Consider the following 18838-nt stretch of genomic DNA (forward strand, 5'->3'; position numbering starts at 1 on the left):
TTAATCCAGTTACTTGGATCCATTTAACCCACTTGATTAGATTTTTTTTAAATCATTACATCAAAGTCAATTTATACCCACTCCCTTTATGTATACCCCTTTAACAGGGTATAATAACAATACAGTTCTCAAGAGTTACAAGTGTCATCTTCCCTTGTAGGGATGTAAACAGTTTGCTCTTATTAATAACATGTTGTATCTTTCTGTCCCATTTACCTTTTTATGTCTCTCTTGAGTCTTGTATTTGAAGATCAGATTTTCTGTTGAGCTCTGGTCTTTTTATCAGGAAGGTTGGGAAGTCCCCTATTTCATTGAATATCCATCTCCTTCCCTGAAAGATCATGCTAATATTCGATGTTTAGTTGATCCTTGGTTGTAATCCAAGCTCCTTTGCCTTATAGAATATCATATTCCATGCCCTACAGTCTTTTAATGTAGCAGGGGCAAGGTCCTACATGATCCTGACTGTGGTTCCATGATGTTTAAATTGTTTCTTTCTGGCCGCTTGCAATATTTTTTCTTTGACCTGGTAATTTTGGAATTTGGCTACTATATTCCTTGGCATTTTCAATTTGGGATCTCTTTCAGGAGGTGATTGGTGGATTCTTTCTATGGCTATTTTACCTTCTGGTTCTAGGACCTCAGGGCAGTTTTCTGTGATGATTTCCTGAAAGATACTGTCCAGGCTCCTTTTTTCATTTGATTTTCAGGTAGACCAATAATTATTAAATTGTCTCTCCTGGATCAATTTTCCAATGAGTTGTTTTACCAATGAGGTATTTTATGTTTTAATCTATTTTTTTCATTCTTTTATTTTTGTTTCACTGATTCTTGCTCTCTAATAGAGTCATTAGCTTCCATTTGCCCAATTCTAATTTTTAACAAATTGTTTTCTTCTATTAGTTTTTGTACTTCCTTCCTCATTTGGCCAATTGTATTTCTTTTCTTTTCTTTTCTTTTCTTTTGCTTTTTGGTGAGGCAATCAGGGTTAAGTGACTTGGCCAGGGTCACACAGCTAGTAAGTGTCAAGTGTCTGAGGCTGGATTTGAACTCAGGTCCTCCGGACTCTAAGGCTAAAGCACTATCCACTGTGCCACCTAGCTGCCCCCTGGTCAGTTGTACTTTTTAGCGACTTGTTTTCTTCAGTGTACTCTTTTTGCAGTTGGCCAATTGTATTTTTTAAGGACTTGTTTTCTACAGTTAATTTTTGTCCTTCCTTTTCCAAGCTATTGATTCTCTCTTGCATATCTCTCATTTCTTTTCCCATTTTTTCTTCTACCTCTCTCATTTGACTTTTAAAATTTTTCTTGAGCTCTTCTAAGAAGGCTTTTTGGGCTTCAGACCAGTTCATATTCCCTTTTGAGGTTCCAGATGTGGGTTTGTTGACAATGTTGTCCTCTTCAGAAGTTCTGCCTTGATCTTCACTCTTTCCGTAATAAGAATCTAACGTACGTTTCTTTTTGCTTATGTTGTTTGCTTATTTCCTGGCCTTTAAAGAGACTGAGCTCTCCTGATGGGGAGCAGAGGGCACTGACCCAAGCTTCTTGTGTTAGGAGCCTAGGGTCTGGTCACTGTCTTTGTGTGCTAGGGCCTCCAGTGCTGGCAGTTGGAGGCTCTTGGGTTCTGGTGGCTTACTAGGTTTTGGGCTGGAATCAGCAACACTGGAACTCTAGGGGTAGGATTGGGTGGGGTGGCTCTGATTTCCTGCTCATCCTGGCCTTTCCTTCCTTTAGCTTTCTTCAGCTCCTTTCACATGGATGTTGCAGGATGTTTATCCTCTTGGGGCCCCTTGGAGCATTGCTTCCCTTAGTTTTGCTGAGGCACTGGGAGAGCTGGTTGCTGTAGAATGCCGAGGCATCTGGTGGTTTTCCAAGCTGGTTTCCACCAGTTCCCCCTCCCTCACTGAGGCACTCAAGGGCACAGGTGTTGGTGTTTGTCTCCTTGACCACCTGGGTTTCAGGATCTCCTCCTGGTATGCTGAGGTGGGGCTTTCCCTGGCTTGCTGGGATGCCTCCCATTCTGTACTGCTCCCCTTCCCCCAGGGCAAGAAGGGCCTTTCCTGTTAATCCCTCAAGCAACCTGGGCTATGGGACTGCTGTACCCCATCTTTCTTCTGGTTCAGCTGTTCCAGGGTTTTTCCTGGGTTTATATTTTCTGAGCTTTTAGAGATTAATAAGGCAGGGTAAGAGCAACTTAACTTCTTACTCTGCCATCTTGGCTTCTGGAAGCGGAAGTCCAATAAGCATTTTTTTAGCACCTACTATCTTGCAGGTACTGTACTAAGCACTTTTTGCAAATAGTGTCTCATTTGATTTTAACATAGTGACTGGCACATAGTAGCTGCTTAATAAATGTTTATTGACTGACCTGTTGCATCTCTTCTAGCAATTCCAATAGTCCTTGTGGCCAAGCAGTTCTGCCCATTGTTACTGTGGAGTTATCTTCTTTCTCTAAGCCTTTGTCCTAGATGTCCCTCTATCTATAAAATATCTTTGTTTGGTTTCTTATTTAGTTTAGTTTTGTTCTTATTTTCAGCTTTATTTACTGAGTTGGGATTTACAGTGAGGGTCAGGAGCTGGCTACTTTTTTATACTCTTGGATGGGATTATGTGCTCCTGTTCGATCCTAATCTGTGTTATCTGGGATTGTGCTGTGGGCCTTAACTTCCACTAGTATCTCTGGACAAAATGCTGGCAGATACTAGGCCTGATTATATTCTGTTTGTACAGAGAGCTGAGCTCTTCAAAATATCAAGGGTGCTCAGTTCCATGACCTGAAAACTTTCAGATCCACTTGATTAGGTGGTCCATCATTGTCATCTTCTTAGGACCTTAAAAATGCCCTGGAGTTCAGAGCTGTGCAGGTGTTTGACTCTCCAGAGGTTACCCTTTGTAGTTTTCTGATTGTTTTCTCTGGGTTTGCTGATACCTGGTACAGAGCACTTATGTAGACTAAGTGTTCTGCAGAGTTGCAGTGTACTAGAATTGTTTCTGATCAAGACTGGAAAGCTTCCATGCACTGTGCTTTCCCTTCCTCCTCCCCTTTCTTTAGCTGATTTCCTTTCTTCCCCTCCTGGCACCTTGGTTTGGATGAAGTTATTGTAGTTATTTTTATATTTCTTTTTTATTAATTTATTTTGATTTATCAACAATCACTTCCAAAAGCTTTTGAGTCTTAAATTTTCTCCCCTTCCTTCCCCACCTCTCTCCCTAAGACGGTATGCAATATGATATAGGCTGTACATATACATTCCTATTAAACATATTTTCACATTAGTCATGTTGTAAGGAAGAATCACAACCAATAGGAGAAACCACCAGAAAGAGGAAACAAAACACAACAAAAGATCAAAAAAATAGTAAATACTATGCTTTGATCTGCATTCAAATTCTCTGGTTCTTTCTTTGGATGTGGATAGCATTTTCCATCATGAAGTGTCTTAGATCCTTGCATTGCTGAGAAGGGCTGAGTCTATCAAAGTTAGTCATCACACAATGTGGCTGTTACTGTGTACAACATTCTCCTGGTTCTTCTCACTTCACTCAGCATCAGTCCATACAAGTCTTTCCAGGTTTTTCTGAAGTCTGCTTGCTCTCATTTCTTAGAGCACAGTAGTATTCCATTACATTCATATACCACAACTTGTTCAGCCACTCCCCAATTGATGGGCATCCCCTCAATTTCCAATTCTTTGTCACCATAAAAAGAGCTGCTATAAATATTTTTGTACATGTGGGTCCTTTTCCTATTTGTGTAATCTCTTTGGGATACAGCCCTAGAAGTGCTGTTGCTGGGTCAAAAGGTATGCATATTTTTATAGCCCTCTGGGCATAGTTCCAAATTGCTCTCCAAAGTGGTTGGATCATTTCACAACTCCATCAACAATGCATTAGTGTTCCACTTTTCCAACATCTTCTCCAGCATCTATCATTTTCCTGTTTTGTCATGTTGGCCAATCTAATAGATGTGCTGTGGTACCTCAGAGTTGTTTTGATTTGCATTTCTCTAATCAGTAGTTATTTAGAGCATTTTTTCATATGACTATACATGGCTTTAATTTCTTCATCTGACAACTGCCTGTTCATATCTTTGACCATTTATCAATTGGGGAATGACTTGTATTCTTATAAATTTGACAATTCTCTATATATTTTAGAAATGAAGCCCTTATCAGAGATACTGCTTGTAAAAATTCTTTTCCAGTTTTCTGCTTCCCTTCTAATCTTGCTTGCAGAGGTTTTTTTGTGCAAAAAATTTTAAGCTATTCCTTGCTCTCCCAGTTTGTTTATAGTATCAGCTTTTATATCTAAATCATGAACCCTTTTTGACTTTATTTTGGCATATGGGATTTGGTCTATGCCTAGTTTCTGCCATACTCCTTTCCAGTTTTCCCAGCAGTTTTTGTCAAATAGTGAGTTCTTATCCCAAAAGCTGGGGTCTTTGGGTTTATCAAATACTAACTTACTGTAGTCGTTGACTGCTGTGTCTTGCATACCTAACCTATTCCACTGATCCACAAAACAACAAATCATAGAAACAATCGATGACTTCATTCAAGACAATGACAATAATGAGACATCATACCAGAAATTAAGGGATGCAGCGAAAGCAGTTCTTTGGGGAAGTTTTATATCTCTAATGCTTACATGAATAAAAGAGAAAGAGGAGATCAATGAATTGCTTATGCAACTAAAAAAAAAACTAGTAAAAGAGCAAATTAAAAATTCCCAATTAAACATCAAATTAGAAATACTGAAAACCAGAGGAGATTAATAAAATTGAAATTAAGAAAACTGTTGAATAAATAAAACTAAGGGCTGGTTTTATGAAAAAACTAATAAAATAGATAAACCTTTGGTTAATTTAATTAAAAAAGAAAGAAAGAAGAAAACCAAATTAGCAGTATCAAAAATGAAAAGGGTGAATCTACTACCAAAGAGGAGGAAATTAAAACATTAACTAAGAACTGTTCTGCCCATCTGTATGCCAATAAATTTGACAGTCTAAGGAAATGGATGAATATTTACAAAAATATAAATTGCCCAGATTAGCAGAAGAGGAAGTAAAATACTTAACCCCATTTCAGAAAAAGAAATTGAACAAGCCATTGATGAACTCCCTAGGAAAAAATCTCCAGGGCCAGATGGATATATAAGCAAATTCTGTCAAACATTTAAAGAACAATTAATTACAATACTATATGGAGTATTTGGGGAAATAGGTGAAGAAAGAGTTTTACCAGATTCTTTTTATGATACAAATATAGTGCTGATACCCAAACGGGGAAGAGTCAAAACAGAGAAAGAAAATTTTAGACCAATTTCCCTAATGAATACAGTTGCAAAAATTTAAATAAAATATTAGCAAATAGATTACAGCAACTTATCACAAGAATAATACACTATGACCAGGTAGTATTTATACCAGGAATGTAGGGCTGATTCAATATTAGGAAAAAAATCAGCATAATTGATCGTATCAACAACAAAACTAAGAGAAACCACATGATCATCTTAATAGATGCAGAAAAGAACTTTTTTTTGGCTAGGCAGTGGAGTTAAGTGACCTGCCGAGGGTCACACAGCTAGTGAGTATCATGTGTCTGAGGCCAGATTTGAATTCAGGTCCTTCTGAATCCAGAGCCCGTGCTCTATCCACTGTGCCACTTAGCTGCCCCTCAGAAAAAGCTTTTGACAAAATATAACACCCATTCCTATTAAAATCACTAGAGAGCATAGGAATAAATGGAGTCTTCCTTAAAATAATAAGTAGCATTTACCTAAAACCTTCAGCAGGCATCATATGTAACATGGACAAGCTAGAAGTGTTTCCAGTAAGTTTGGGGGTGAAACAAGGATGTTGTTCAATATCGGACTGGAAACTTTAGCTTTAGCAATAAAAGAAGAAAAAGAATTGAAGATATTAGAATAGGCAAAGAAGAAACAAAGCTATCATGCTTTGCAGATGATATGATATTCTTAGGGAATCCTAGAGAATCAAGTAAAAAACTATTTGACATAATAAACAACTTTAGCAAAATTGCAGGCTATAAAATAACCCACAAGATGGCTGAGTGAAAGCAGTGGCTTGCTTGAGATCTCCCCCAAACCTCTCCAAATACTCATAAAAAATGGCTGTAAACAAATTCTGAAGCAGCAGAACCCACAAAAAGACAGAGTGAAACAAATTTCCAGCCCAAGACAATCTGGATGATTCATCAGAAAGGTATATCATGCTGGGCTGGGAGCACAGCACAGTGCGGTGTGGACGTGCAGGCCGCAGCGAACTCGCAGCAGGCCTCAGAGGACTGAATCTCGGGCAGCTGTGGAAGTTTCCAGGCTTCTCAATCCATGAATGCCAAAGACAACTTAGAAGGTCAATGGGAAAAGTCTGTTTCTGTGGTGCTGAGAAAGGAAGGCGGGGTCTCAGCTCCATTCCCCAAGAGTGTGGGGCCAGGAGGGGGGAGGCGCAGCTGCTTCCTGAGCTTCCGGCCCACAGACTGAGGGGGAATCCAGTGGCTGATCAGAGAGGGATTGCAGGGATCTCTTTGCCAGTGCTGAGGCAGGAATCTCTTGCTTTGCCCGTGTTTGGATCTGGGTCACAGTTCTGGGTGGCGGTGCTGGGGTGAGGAGGAGCGCTGGTGTGGTGGAGCTTGTAGTGGCTGTGGAGAGGAACCCCTCCTCACAGTTACAGGACAGAAAGGAGTACTTGTGGTCACAGGCCAGGAAAGGAGTAAACACCTCACCCCTTATCATACCACCTTGGAAGAACTGAAAATTTACAGGTCCCTACAAGTATCTCTGAAAACAGCTGTACAAACCCCGAAGCTTGGGACAGTACATTCTCCACATTGGAAGCAGACTCTTACCTTAACAAAGAGTTTAAAACTCAAGTAATTGGCCAGGATCATGAGCAAGCAGCGCAAAAAGAGTCAGACTATATTATCTTACTTTGGTGAAAAAGAAGATCAAAATATACAACCAGAAGAAGACAACAGTCAAAGCTCCTACATCCAAAGCCTCCAAGAAAAATATGAATCAGTCCAGGCCTTGGAAGAGCTCAAAAGGGATTTTGAGAAGCAAGTAAGGAAGTAGAGGAAAAACTGGGAAGAGAAATGAGAGTGATGCAAGAAAATCATGAAAAAAAGTCAACAGCTTGCTAAAGGAGACCCAAAAAAATACTGAAGAAAATAACACCTTAAAAAATAGCCTAACCCAAATGGCAAAAGAGGTCCAAAAAGCCAATGAGGAGAAAATGCCCTAAAAAGAAAAATTGGCCAAATGGAAAAGGAAGTCCAAAAGCTTACTGAAGAAAATACTTCCTTAAAAATTAGAATAGAGCAATTGGAAGCTAGTGACTTTATGAGAAATCAAGACACTGTAAAACAAATCCAAAAGAATGAAAAATTAGAAAACAATGTGAAATATCTCATTGGAAAAACAACTGACCTGGAAAATAGATCCAGGAGAGAGAATTTAAAAATTATTGGACTATCTGAAAGCCATGATCAAAAAAAGAGCCTAGACATCATCTTTCAAGAAATTATCAAGGAAAACTGCCCTGATATATTAGAACCAGAGGGCAAAATAGAAATTGAAAGAATCCACAGATCTCCTCCTGAAAGAGATCCCCAAAGGAAAACTCCTAGGAATATTATAGCCAAATTCCAGAGTTCCCAGGTCAAGGAGAAAATATTACAAGCTGCCAGAAGGAAACAATTCAAGTACTGTGGAAACACAATCAGGATAACACAAGATTTAGCAGCTTCTACATTAAAGGACCAGGGTGGAATATAATATTCCAGAGGGCAAAGGAGATAGATTACAAGGATTACAACCAAGAATCACCTACCCAGCAAAACTGAGTATAATCCTTCAGGGGAAAAAATGGTCATTCAGTGAAATAGAGGACTTTCAAGCATTCTTGATGAAAAGACCAGAGCTGAATAGAAAATTTGACTTTCAAATACAGGACTCAAGTGGAACATGAAGAGGTAAACAGGAAAGAGAAATCATAAGAGACTTATTAAGATTGAACTGTTTACATTCCTGCATGGAAAGATGATATTTATAACTCATGAGACCTTTGTCAGTATTAGGGTAGTTGAGGAAAAAAATTATATGTATGTATATAGATAGAGGGCACAGGGTGAGTTGAAGATTAAGGGGTCATATCTGGAGAATAAAATTAAGGGATGAGAGAGGATTATACTCAGAGAAGAAGAAAGGGAGAGGTAGAATGGGGTAAATTATCTTACAAAAAAACAAATCTCTTACAGTGGAGGGGAAACCGGGGAAGGTGAGAGGGAATGAGTGAATCTTATTCTCATAGGATTTGGCTTAAGGAGGGAATAACATACACATTCAATTGGGTATGGAAATCTGTCTTACCCTACAGGAAAATAGGGGGAGAAGGGGACAAGAGAGCAGGGGGATGATAGAGAGGAGGGCAGATTGGGAAAGGGGTAATCAGAAGTAAATACTTCTGAGGAGGGACAGGGTCAAAAGAAAGAATAGAATAAATGGGAGGGCAGGATAGGATTAAGGGAAATAGAGTTAGTTTTTCCAACATGTCTACTATGGAAGTGTTTTGCATAACTGCACATGTACAACCTATATTGAGTTGCTTGCCTTTTCAATGAGGGTGGGTGGGGAGGGAGGAAGAGAGAAAATTTGAAACCTAAAGTTTTAAAAACATATGTTTAAAAAAAATGTTTTCACATGCTGCTGGGAAATAAGAAATACAGGAAATGGGGTACAGAAGTTTATCCTGCCCTACAGGAAAATAGAAGGGGAAGGGGGGAGAGATGGAAGAGAGGACAGACTAGGGGAAGGTATATTCAGAATGCATGCCATCTTGGGGTGGGGGGGTGAGATGGGGTGAGAATTTGTAACTCAAAAACTTGTGGAAGTGAATGTTGGAAACAAAAATAAATAAATTTATATTAAAAAAAATAAAACTTATCAGCTGTGAAAAAAAAAGGTTGGTTTCAAATCCCAACTGAAGCCATTACCAGTAATATTAGAGTAGACTTGTCATTTGAGTCCTCTGAGCCTGTTTTCTCATCTGCCAAATGGAGATAATATCGATGCCACCTTATTCACAGGACTGTCGTGAGAATCAATAGGAGTTGTGTAGGGAGAGTACTTTGCAAGCCTTGAAAAAACAGTTTGGTTGTCATCATGTATTAGCGGTCATCTTAATTCAGAGGTAGAACAGAAACACCTAAGAGGAAAAATAAAGAATTTACTGTTATCAAGGAAAACAAATAAACAAACAAAAAAACCCCACAGAAATCATTGACATTTCTATATATTACCAACAAAGCCCAACAGCAAGAGATAGAAAGAGAAATTCCATTTAAAGTTGCTGTAGACATTATAAAATGTTTAGGAGTCTACCTATTGAAACAAACCCAGGAACTATATGAGCACAATTATAAAACACTTTTCACACAAAGAAAGTCAGATCTGAATAATTGGAAAAACATCAGTTTCTCATGAGTTGGCGAGCTAATATAATAAAAATGACATCATAGTCATATGTATCATAGTTATTTATATTCTTGATGGCTGTGTTTTGGTGGTAAGAACACGATGTTGAGTCAAAAGGCCTGGATTTGCATGTAAAATAACCTTCCCAACTTTGGACATGTTGTTCAGTTACTCTCAGCCTGTTACCTCATCTGTAAAGAAAAGAGATTTGCCTAGAAGATTTCTAAGTTTCCTTCCAGTTCCAAATCTGTGATCCCCTCTAATCTGATCCCTGTTAAAATGTAAGTACCATTATGGCAACTACTGTTATTATTATCATTGAATGAGGATATGCGGTGTCTGGAATATATGTTATAGGAAATACTTTTGAATTGCAAAGGAAACTAATTTTGAAATTGTATGCCTGAGGTAACTTTGTTTCTGTTGATATCTTGTATGTACCTATAAATGTACCGGTTGTCTTTTTTAGAATGTAAACTCCTTAAGAGCAAAGGACTATTTTTCTTTTTGCTTAGTATCTTGCTGCCTGGCATGAAGCAAATACTCAATAAAATGCTTAACTGATTCTATGTGAACTCCTTGGAGCTTAAGGCAAAACAACCATGAAAATAAGAAGGTCCCTATGTAACTGTGCCCTGAAATAAGCCAACCAGATAAAAGAAGCTCATGAAACTTTTCTCTGTTACACTTTTCCTGTGTTCCAAAATTGTCATGGTCAATTTTTATATGTGAACTGAAAATTTTCTTTCTGCTATTTATAATTTAGTGTTACTAGTCTAATTTGGGGCTGTATAGGTGAGCTTGGGAAAAGCTGGTAACAATCTGGGATTGTAATTTAAATGTTTTCTTTTTGGAAGTTCTTTGGAAGGCTAATTTAAATATAGATTTGGTCTAAAAGCACTTGGAAAAGAATCCTTCGATATAAATTTGATATTTTTTCAATTATCCCCTTAGTCTTAAATCTTTAGATTTATGATTTTAGGTATAGTATTTAAATATAATTAGCTACAGTAACCTCTAACTTCATAAAGTGAGGACAGCAATTTTGATTAAAATATGCTAGCTTTAATGTTTTGACTGATATTTTATTTTTTACCTGAATGAAGCATTTTGTATGTGTATAAGCACATTATGTTTTCCTTTCAAATAAGAGATGTTTTATAACTATTTTTAATAAATTAATGTTACTAGAATCAGTGATTATAAAATGATAGGCTATTATTGTTGGGGAACCTTTGTCTTTGAGGCTACATGTGGCCCTATAAGTCCTCAAGTGTGGCTCTTTGAAGCTAAACTTCACAGAACAAATCCCCTTAATAAAAGTATTTCTTCTGCAAAACTTGGACTCAGTCACAAAGCTGCACCCAAGGACCTAGTAGGCCACATGTAGCCTTCAGGATACAGCATCTTCACCCCTGGCACTAGCTTATTTAGACCCAGTTCTCCTGACTCTTAATCAAGACTCTTTTTACTATACCACACTTGTTCTTTTGAACAATATCCATGTAAAATAACTTTTATGACAAATATTTATTAACTTACAGTATGAAGAACACTAAGCTTATTAAGGGGGAGGTACAAAGTTTGTATAGTGTCTGCCTTTGTGAAACTTAGAATCTAATAGAGGAATAATGTATACCTGTGCTTTATTCATTGCACCACTTAACTGCCTGTCTTTCTTCCCTTTTAGCCAAACTCCCAGAAAAAGTTCTATATACTCATTGATTCTACTTCCTTCAGTCAGTAAACATTTATTAAGTATGTACTATGTACCAGGCACTGTGCTAAATCCTGGGGATACAAAGAAAGGAAAAAGACAGTCCCTGCCTTTGAGCAGTTCCCAATGTAATTGGAGAGACATGTGAACATCTGTGTACAAATGAGCTGTATACAGGATAAATAGGAAATAATCCACAGAGGAAGGGCATTAAGAGAGATTGGGAAAGGCTTCCTATAGAAAGGTGTCGTTTAACCTGGAACTTGAAGGAATCTAGCAAGCTACTTCCTTTCCCTTCTCTCAATCCTTAGTCTTTTGCAATCAGGCTTCTGAACTTAACACTCAATTGAAACTGTTCTCTCCAAAGTTCCAGTGTTTTTTTTAGTGTCTGTATCTCTAGTGGCCTTTGTGTAGTCCTCTTTTCTTTCTGACTTCTCTAATACACTTGACACTGTTGACTATTTTTCCCCCATAAAATTTTCGTGATACTTCCGTGGCCTTTCATATCTAGATCTCCCCACTACTTGTTGACTGAATTCTCTCCAGGCTAAACATCATAATCTCCATTCCCCTGCCATGTTAGAAGTAGAAAAGCCCACAGAAGTAGGAGAAGAGCAGTTTCTTTTTAATGGTTACCTTTTTTTTTTTATAAAAATACAATACTACTGATGTATGCCACACTAACTAGAAATTTATGGTTATTATTAGGACACTTGCTCTAAGGATTCAGTTAAGTGAAAAAGAATTGCCAACCAAAAAAGATTTCTTTTGTGTGGGGACTTCATATACAATCTTTGAAGTTTTCTCCAAACCTACAAATTGTTTTGGGATAATTGTTCTATGCAGGTGATGAGGCTTATTAAATCATAGAATGGCAAAGTTTGAGGGGATCTTTGAGGTTTTTTCTTCAGTATTTTCAGTTCAACAGAAAAAAAAATGCTTCTTGTATGCAATGCATTATCTTAAGTCCTGGGGATATAAAAATATATGATCCCTTCTCTCAAAGACTTCAATAAAAGATTTAAAAGAATAGAAGGCATAATACAAGTTATATCAGATGCTTAGAAGAGGTCCAGACAGAATGGTATTTGAGATTTAAGGAAGACAAATAACTTAGCTAAAGGCCCTCCTTGGATATCAAAAAGTCATCCAACTCTACTTGGAGACCTTCGTTGGTCGGAACTCATTCATTCCATTTTTGACTTCTTTAACATGGGCAGTTTTCCCTTATATTAGATGAAATGTGCTTCTCTGTCATTTCTGTGCATTGCTTCTAGATCTTTCTTTTGAGACCAAGCAGGACAACTTTGATCTCTCTCCTACAGTTTAGCCCTTCAAATATTGGTGACTATCGTAAAGGCAAGGATCTTGGTGGTGCAGTGGATAGAGTGCCAAGCCTGAAGTCAGGAAGACTCATCTTCCTCCATTAAAATCTGGCCTCAGACACTTACCAGCTATATGACCCTGGGCAATTTCCTTAACCCTGTTACCTCAGTTCCTCATCTGTAAAATGGGCTGGAGAAGGAAATGGCAAACCACTCCAGTATCTCTTCCAAGAAAGCTCCAAATGAGGTCAGAAGAGTTGGACATAGTTGAGAAAGACTGAAAATCGTAAAGTCATGGATTATGTTTTGCTGGGGAGGTATGGGTTGTATTTTTGTACCCTCTGTGCCTAGCAGAGTGGTCACTACACAGCAGATAACCAGTACTTGTTGATTTAATTGAATTTCTCTCTTTAGATTAAACATTCCTAGTTTCTTTTTTTTTAATTTTTAAAAAAATTTATTAAGCTTATTTTGATTTATCAAAATCACTTCCATATGCTTTTGAGTTTAAAATTTTTCTCCTCCTTCCTCCCCACCACCCTCCCCAAGATGGCACACAATCTGATATAAGCTATATATTTACATTCCTATTAAACACATTTTCACACTAAGTGAAGTTGTAAATAAAAATCAAAACCAGTTGGAGGAGCCTTCAGAAAGAGGAAACAAAACTCAACAGAAGAGAAAAAAAATGACAGCGATTCAACTTTAAACATTCCTGGTTTCACCAACTGATCCCCTCTCTGAGATCAATTGGGTTCTTGACTAAAAATGCCATATTTTACAAAGTACTTTAATCTGTCAAGTTAATAAGAATTTGTTGAGCACTTACTTACATGGTTTTAAATGGAGAAACCTTTGAAGAATCACATTATTAATGTCCAGATTGTACTTCTGGGTTCTGTGAGATAATATTCTAGAAAGAGAAAGATTAAGGGGTAAAGAAAAGAAAAGATAGTGGTCAAATTAATAAGCATTTATTAAATGCTTTTCAGTACCAGGCATTATGCTAAGTTATGGAGATACAAAGACGGGTAAAAACCAGTCCCTGCTGTCAAGGAACTTGGAGCAATAACATGCTAACAACTATGTCTGAGGCCTATAATAAGCTCTTAATAAATGCTACTTGACTTGACCTTAATGAGATAAGAGTTAAATTTAGTTTTCACCCTAATTCATTTTTCCAGAGGAAGGCCTTTTTGTCTTAAATCTTCTACATACTTCCCTAAAAGAAAAAGTCTAGAAAATTTTTAGACTAGAAAAAAAATTCCTAATATTTTCAGTTGAACTAAAAGAGTTGTTTGATATGCTTTCACACATTACAGGTCTATTTTATTTCCCTTTAGGATTATACTTTGCAGGATCTCTATCTTTTGCTTTTTTAGAGTATTGTATTCCAAGTTTTCCTCTTGTTCATTGTAGAAGCTGTGATCCTTGACTATGATTCCTTGGTACTTGAACCTACTAGATGAGTGACTCAAGCAAATAAGAGTATTACTTGTCACAATGTCATGTTACATTGTCTTCAGATAATAATTGTGCATAAATATCTTATAAATTTAATGGTTGGTAGCCCAGGGCTATATACGGAAGTTGTAGTCAATGGTAATCTATACTGTAATTCAGCCTTGTAAAATGAGGGAATTTTCAATGTAGTTATGTGATATCAAAGACTTAATAGGTTCTAATAAAGAAAACAGTTATGATGTATCAGCCTGAGTATTTTATTTTGAACTTTTTATAGGTTATCACATAGAGATGTGAACTACCCATTTTTACCCTTTTACCTAGTTGTTGTCCTTTGTAATTGAAGAAGACCAAAGTGATATTGCTATGTTGGGGTCAGTGTATGATGTATCCAGTTGTGGCTGATCAAACTAACATGAGCTTGGAAGGCTCTACCAGGTCTGGCAGAAGTAATCCATATGAACATTTGGAATGGAGATGTCTCTAAAATTTGTGCATCTCATGTTTCTTTTGAGCTACTTTGAAATACAAGGAAGGTCTGAGTTGGAATGAGGTGCATAAGTAAAATGATTGGAATTTTCTAGGATTATTGGTAAAGACAACAAATCCTTTTCTTAAATCTACATGATACTTGAAATAAAATTTGAAATAGAAATGTATTTGACAAGCTGTTGTTCTTTGTAAATTTTATTTTATTCTGTAAATTCCTGTACATGCTTACATTTTGAATGAAAACCTTTAATTTTTTTTCTAATTTATCTGTCAGTATAAATTGTTTGCTGTTTGTTTTTAAAAATACAAGCTTCCCCTCCCCCCACCTAAATATCCAGATTAGTCTTTTGCAAAAGTATATTTTTCAAGATAAAATTTAGGGAAGAAAAAAAGAACATATCTTGTCTTTGACAGACGATTAGATGGGAAGAATCTGACCTTTAAAACATCAAACCATGGATAAATTACTAAACTTATCATTTTATCAGTCTTTTTCCCAAAAGAGAAAACAAATTGTACTTGATTACATGAGTCACTGGTGTAGAAGAGTTGTCATGGTTATTCTTGGAGGACTAACGATTCTGTATGATCATTGGAATCCACATAGTTTCTACTTCTTAACTAGGTTTATCCTGAGTGGTGGCTGTCATTCACCCACTATTTTTATGTTTTTGAACTGTGGACTAGCATTTTCCTTAAAGCCTGAAGATGTCTCCTATTCAGCCAAGGAATGTGTTGTAGAAGGTAGGTAGTTAGGGGTATAGCTCATTGCTTCAGCAAAAAAAAAAAAAAAGGGTCTTCATGTAAGTTCATATAATCTTAAAGTTGGAAAGGGACTTGGAGAGTCATCTGATCCAACTAAGATCCATGGCAGTGTCACATTTGAAATTTTTGATCCTTAGTGAGCCAAAAGATCCATCTGTGAGTGTCTACTGCAGTCAAAGCACCATGCTATTGGCTTGAAAACTGATTTCAAATGGATTTAGAAGCATATGTTGGCTGACTACAGTGAACTACAAAACTGGTGAGAAAAGAGGGACTTCTGGGACCTGGGCAGGCTGTATGCAGGGACATACATCACTCTGCCCACTGCTTCCCTAGTATTCACTGCTAGATCTCAACATAAAAAACATCTGGCTTAATGGATAGTGTATTGTACCTGGAGCCAAGAAGACCTGAGTTCAAATACTGCCTCAGACACAGACTGTGTGACCGTGGGCAAGTCACTCAGCTTTTATCTTTAGTTTTTTTCATTTGTGAAATGAAGATAACAATAGCACCTACCTCCCAGGCTTGTTGTGGAGATTAAGTGATGTAATATTTCTAAAGAGCTTTGCAGACCTTAAAGTGCAATATTAGGTATTAGCTAGCTTATTATTATTACCTATCAGATTCTATATTTCCAGAAGAAATTATTTAGTGAGATAATCTGCATCATAGTCTGCCACAGCCATGGAAGAGGTCTTGACTCGTATCTTTCAGTCCAGTTTTATCAGAAAGTCTTTCTATATGTATGCTGAAATGTATAGTAAGTGCTTAATAAATCTTCATTGAACTGAACTGAAAATTGAATTCTTCCTAAATTTACAGTAAAAGTTGTGTGAGTGCAAATGTACCAAGTATTTCCAATCCATTTAGTATTATACTTAATTTATTTACAAAGTTAGATTCTTCATTCCGCCCTCTTGTTACCCTCTGATTTCTGATCTTCCTTGCTGGTGCTGTTCATGATGCCTGAGCCCCTGGCCACACTACTCTCTCCTCTCCCCTCCACCCCATCTTGGAGAACCAGAACCCAGTGCCCCAGTGTCAGAACATTTATCCCCCAATCTGTAAACATGTTTGCCCCACAATAGGGCATGAGGTACCATACTTCTAAGGCCTAGTATAACAGATTGATAACCCCACACTTTTCTCCCACTCCTGGTCTCAGGTAGCTAGAAAGTTAGAGACTTAATGATTGGAGTCCCCTTCTTCTATTTTCCCTGCTTTAATCTTTTGGAGGCAGTTTGAAGAAATGGAAAGAGTGTGAAATTTGGAGTTAGAGGGCCAGGATTGAAATTTCAACCCTGCCACTCCCTACTTGGGTGACGTTAGATGAGTTAACAAATACTTCAAGGACTCAAATTCCACAAGTATAAAAATAGTTTGGATTAGATGACGTCAGAGATACCTTTTTATTTCTTAAGTCTGTTGCCCACCCACCCCTCCTTAATATAATTTGATACTTCGAAATTTTTGAAGGCTAAAAAACTAGATAACCAAGACAGAAATTTGCCAAGGGTAAAAATAAATTCTGTTTAGTTAAAGCTCTTCTATGTCTGAAGTACTTGAGCTTTGATATGTAGCCTTTATAATATGTTTTGGTTCCTTAAAAAGCACAATGTCTGGTATCTGATTGTCAAAGCTAGGTGGTGTGGGAAATCAAAGTGGCTGTAAGCACATAGAAATAATTGGTAAGCAGAACAATTTAAAAATAAAATTAAAAAAAAAACACAACCTGGGTCAAACAGCCTTCATACCTTGCTATTCTATGAAAGAGCATCACTGGGCTATAGCAGAGATTTAAGAAAAAGTTAGATGTTCAAAATGATTAAAGTATTAGTGCTTAAGTGAAATTTTTTATGTATTTCTGTTCAGTGGAAGACATCTTTTCTGTTTATTCCCTATGTGACCTTCAAGTCACCTATTCTCTCTGGACTTCGGTGTCTTCATCTATAAAATGAGGGGGTTATGACCAATGAGTTCTTCAGGGTGTCACTCTTAACTCTTGCTCCTATGACCTCATTTCCTAATGATTCTAGATAAGTAAAGGATTATTGTATATTTCTTTAAAAAGGCTTAAAGCATACTGCATGTTAAGGTACTTTTAATTGAAAGGCTAAAAACACAAGTGACATTTACCTAAATTAATGAATGACATTATTTCAATCTTCAAAATTTATGAGTGATAGTCCTTTAGGTTTTTACAATAGAGTTTGACAGTTTCTCTACATCTGGTGTCTATGAACTTGATTTTTAAAATATTTTAATAACTGTATTTTAATAATATTGGCTTTCTTTTCAATCCTATGTATTTTGTTTTATGCATTTAAAAACATTCTGAGAAAGAGTCCATAACCTTCACCAGTTCAAATCAAAAGGCACCTGTTATGTACCAGGGACATAAGCACCAGCATATAAAGAAATGAAAAAAAAAACAATAATAAAAACCCTTCACAGCCCTCAAGAAAACAGCTATGTACAAGCAAAGTATTTACAGAATAAATTGGAGATAAACACTCAGAAGGAAGGCTCTGTAGCATCATGGGAATTGAAAGCCAGGTATGGGGAAAAACAGGTAAAAATGTATAGAGTTACGAGATAAAGTATATTGTTTGTGGAACAGTAATCAGGTCAGTATAACTACATCAGATTGCTAGAGGGGTCCATGATGCCAAAAATGATAAGAACTCCTGCTCTATACTAAAAAGCAGCTGAAGAAATTTTAAACTTCAATCACCAAGCATTTCTTAAGTGCCTACTAGGCATTTGGGTCACTATACAAATACTCAAATGGGTCTACACTCTCATAGATTCAGCAGTTTTCTCCAGTGATTCAGGTTGCAACTTATTCATGTGTGTCCATCCTGTGTGATTCTTATTCATATGCTTCCGTAAGTTTGTCATGGTGGCCCAACCAATGTGCTGGAAGCCTTCCTTGGTTTCTCCTGATATCACAATCTACCATTGATGCACTGTGACTATCTAACCTGTCATCCCTTGCCCTTGTCATGTGGCCAGCCCATTTTCTCTTTCTATCATGTAATTCCTTGATATCTTTTACTCTGTTGTTCAGAATTCCTTCCCGGTTAGCTGTTAATACCTTAAATACTCCCACCATGTATTTTATCCATTGCCTTTTGTGTGCTACTCATTTTTAATTCTTTGTAATTCCACGTCTTGCTGCATATAGCAATGCTGGTAAGATATTAGTATTAAAAGATATGTCTTTGCCATCATAGTAAGCTTTGAGATCAATGAGCTTTGCATTTTCCTCAAGTCAATTTAGCATGCTCTTCACCTATTCAACTCTGGGCCCATCTCATTGCCCATCTGTACTGTCTTACCCAGATATACATCGGTTGGATAAACTCTTTATAGATTGTCTCTCTAAATGCATGTATATTTTGTACAATGGATGTTCTTCATCCATCTGATCTTTCCTGTGTGGATAGATAGTCCAAACTCCTTTGAGTGATTACAGATCTCTTCCAGGAGGCTCTGCAGTGTCCCGGGGCTTGATGTAATCAGCACAGTGTCATCCACAAACAGGAACATCTGGAGGACCTCACCATCTACAG

At 37.2% G+C, this 18838-nt stretch overlaps 1 protein-coding gene across 6 annotated transcripts in view; it reads left to right on the forward strand.

Moving 5' to 3' along the window:
* Positions 1 to 18838, forward strand: part of YAF2 (YY1 associated factor 2) — a 78443-nt gene that overhangs the window by 13476 nt on the left and 46129 nt on the right. For 2 of the 6 annotated variants that reach the window (XM_078156523.1, XM_078156533.1), the window contains exon 3: positions 18753 to 18838. The exons of 2 other annotated variants lie outside the window; for them this stretch is intronic. In XM_078156523.1, the coding sequence (XP_078012649.1) occupies positions 18753 to 18838 (86 nt within the window). Of the gene's footprint in view, positions 1 to 18750 lie in introns of those variants that run through there. 2 more of the 6 variants (XM_078156531.1, XM_020979759.2) reach the window with 2 other exon arrangements.

Source organism: Phascolarctos cinereus, unplaced genomic scaffold, assembly GCF_003287225.1.
Source record: "Phascolarctos cinereus isolate Bilbo 61053 unplaced genomic scaffold, phaCin_HiC Scaffold_1;HRSCAF=81, whole genome shotgun sequence".
Lineage (NCBI taxonomy): Eukaryota > Metazoa > Chordata > Mammalia > Diprotodontia > Phascolarctidae > Phascolarctos > Phascolarctos cinereus.